Source organism: Nelumbo lutea, chromosome 1, assembly GCF_056320005.1.
Source record: "Nelumbo lutea isolate HS-2025 chromosome 1, American lotus-T2T, whole genome shotgun sequence".
NCBI classification, from domain to species: Eukaryota; Viridiplantae; Streptophyta; class Magnoliopsida; order Proteales; family Nelumbonaceae; genus Nelumbo; species Nelumbo lutea.
The window spans coordinates 29801849-29804584 of NC_142684.1; the positions used below are offsets into that span (position 1 = coordinate 29801849).

Consider the following 2736-nt stretch of genomic DNA (forward strand, 5'->3'; position numbering starts at 1 on the left):
TTTGATCATCATCCTTAATCTCGCCAATAGTCTTTCCACTTCTTAAGGCAATGGCATTCACTTGCTCCCTTGGGTTCTTCTCTGCATTGCTAGGCAATCGTCCCTTTCTTCTTTCTGACAGCATGCTCACAATCTACCCCACTTGAACTTCTAAGTTTTTAATAGATGCCTCTTGATTTAAGAATCTCTTTTCGTGATTTGGAACTTTGCTTCAGCAGTACTAATGAACTTAGAAATCATGTCCTCTAATTTCCCTTCTTTTCTTGTGGGGGCAACTATTGTTGAAATCCCATTGGTGCTTTTTGTTGGCTATTATTCCATGAAAATTTTGGATGACTCCTCCACCCTGGATTGTATGTATTCGAATATGATAAACAAAATTAGCACTTTCATGTGAAGCAAAAGGATTACCTACCTGACAATCAGAATTTATATGTCCTAATTGGCCACAAAGATCACATGGATTATAAGATGACATATTTATTGCTGCAACACTAAGATTGTCTAATTTTTTATTCAAAGTAGCAAATGAGCAGATAAAGCTGAAAAAGAATCTAGATGATGCACTCCCCTTTGATCAACTCGGTCATTATTCCATTGGTAGCTATTTGATACCATCTCTTCCCCTAGATCATAGGCTTCCTCTGGAGTTTTCCTCATCATTGTGCCTCTTGCAGCTGCAACAATAATGGAGCGATTAGATGGAGTAATACCATTATAAAAAATTTGAATTTGATGCCAAACTGGTATTCCATGGTGAGGACACTTCCTAAACATCTCTTTAAATCGTTTCCATGCCTCATACAAAGATTCCCTCTCTAGTTGAACAAAAGTAGTGATATCATTGTTCAACTTTGTTGTTTTGGAGGGAGGAAATTACTTAGCCAAAAAGTTTTGAGTCAAGTCGTTCCAAGTAGTGATACTTCCTGCAGGGAATGAGTTAAGGCAATCCTTAGCTCTATCACGTAATGAGAATGGAAAAAGTCTAAGCCTAATAGCATCATCACTAACTCCATTATGCTTGAATGTGTTGCATATTTCCAGGAAGTTAACGATATGTGCATTAGGATCATCACTCGGCAACCCACTAAAATGAATACTCGTTTGGATCATTTGGATAATCACAAGCTTGATCATGAAATTATTGGCTTGAATCATTGGCTTGCAAATGCTACAAGTAGCCCCATCAATTGTTGGACAAGCATAGTCCAAAAGAGTTCGATTTGCTTCGTTTACCATCTCTTCTTCAACTTCTTCTGCCGGTTTGCCTCCTTCAACCCTCTCTCTCTCTCTTTACTTTTGTTGGCTCTTTGCAGTATGCGAAGGGTTCTCTCTATTTTATGGTCAAATTTTGCTAGTTCTTCACCTCTAGTGTGTGTCATACACTAACTAATCTAAACACAACAAGAATTTGAACACATTAAATAAAGAGTAAAATCCAAATTAACCAAGGTTAACAAGTTCTAATATTATTTTAGGATTAAATCCCCGGCAACGGCGCCAAAAACTTGATAGCTATAATTATATAACCTTAGCAAGTGCACTAGTTATCAATTGTATAAAGATATCGTTCCCACAAGGATTTAACAAAATAAGTATTAGAACTATAGCTTCCCTCAATTATTTGGACAACCGAATTTTGGATCTAACAATAGGAACTACTAAAAATTAAAAATAGAAAAAGAAAAGAGATAAAAACAAAGGCAATCAATGATTGAACTTGCAATGATTTAACTAAAAGTGCTAGGACTATTGGTCCACCTAACCTTTCCAAAGAATATCAATTTATTAAATTAACCAAGACAATTTATTATTTTCATAAGCTGAAGTTTTTCCTAATTTTTTTAATATTCCCTTCCAGGATATATCAAACCTACTTCTATCAAGTAACCATTCGATTCTTCGATTAGAGTTCTCGAGATAGAAAGTGCATTAAGTTCTATGAAAAACATGTATCATCAGATGAATCATGTATATATATTCCTATATACCATTCAATTCACACTAAGAGTTATTTAGTCTATCATATGAATTCCCCTTCTGGTTCATTCACATAAACCAAATCAACTAAGAGGTGGCCAAGCTCCTAATTGCATTACGCATAATAACTCATAGAGAATATGAAAATAAAAATAGCTTGGTTGAATTAAATAAAAATCAATCCATAGTCGTGGTTAAGCTTTCCATAGCCCCTGCTATAAATAAACTAGTTCGTGATAAAGAAGATTAAACAAACAAGGTATAAGAAAGAACTCATGATGTCGCCCTTGAAGTTGAGATCGATGAGCTTGTCTTCTCCTTGCTGCCACCTTCTTCTCCTCCTGGGTTGCTGACTGCTTCCTTGAAAGCTGAAGCTCTCTTGGAGGACTTTTGAGTGCTCCAGAGATTGATTGATGCCTTCTTTCATGCCCTGAATCGAAATACAAGAATAACGAGTCCAATTAAGTACTAATTAAGTATAAAATACTGAATATTTAGGGATAAAAATATCATAATTTGTATTCTTATCAGAGATCTTCGGGGTTGCCATGCAGTGGTCAGTCAATATTACCCGAGCTAGTGCCCTTTGGATCTGACCCGGTACAAATGCCGAAGTTCCTTGTACCAGGTCATCAAGATGATTCTGCTCGACTACAGGGGGAATCACAGAGGGTTCAGCAAAGGTTGCACCCACCGTAGGAGGGAGTGGGGCATTCACTGGTGCTATGACTCGAGGAACGTTCAGTGTTGGAATCC

The 2736-nt window shown here is 36.8% G+C and overlaps 1 protein-coding gene and 1 non-coding gene across 2 annotated transcripts; one reads left to right on the forward strand and one right to left on the reverse strand.

Annotated features, from left to right (window-relative positions):
* Positions 1-516: 516 nt before the first annotated feature.
* Positions 517-1239, reverse strand: LOC148874125 (uncharacterized). Its single transcript, XM_088957803.1, has 2 exons — positions 924-1239; positions 517-677 (listed from the first exon to the last, which is right to left on the reverse strand). The coding sequence occupies exons 1-2, from the start codon at positions 1237-1239 to the stop codon at positions 517-519; spliced, it is 477 nt and encodes a 158-aa protein (XP_088813929.1).
* Positions 749-855, forward strand: LOC148874126 (small nucleolar RNA R71). The gene has a single exon (XR_016106175.1). It is a non-coding gene; the product is annotated as a small nucleolar RNA R71 (small nucleolar RNA).
* Positions 1240-2736: the final 1497 nt, after the last annotated feature.

Coding starts and splice junctions, on each gene's coding strand:
- LOC148874125 (XM_088957803.1), bottom strand. CDS start 1,239: ATGGTAAACGAAGCAAATCGAACTCTTTTGGACTATGCTTGTCCAACA. Junction 678..923: donor TAACTCATTCCCTGCAGGAA/GTATCACTACTT, acceptor TTATTGTTGCAG/CTGCAAGAGGCACAATGATG.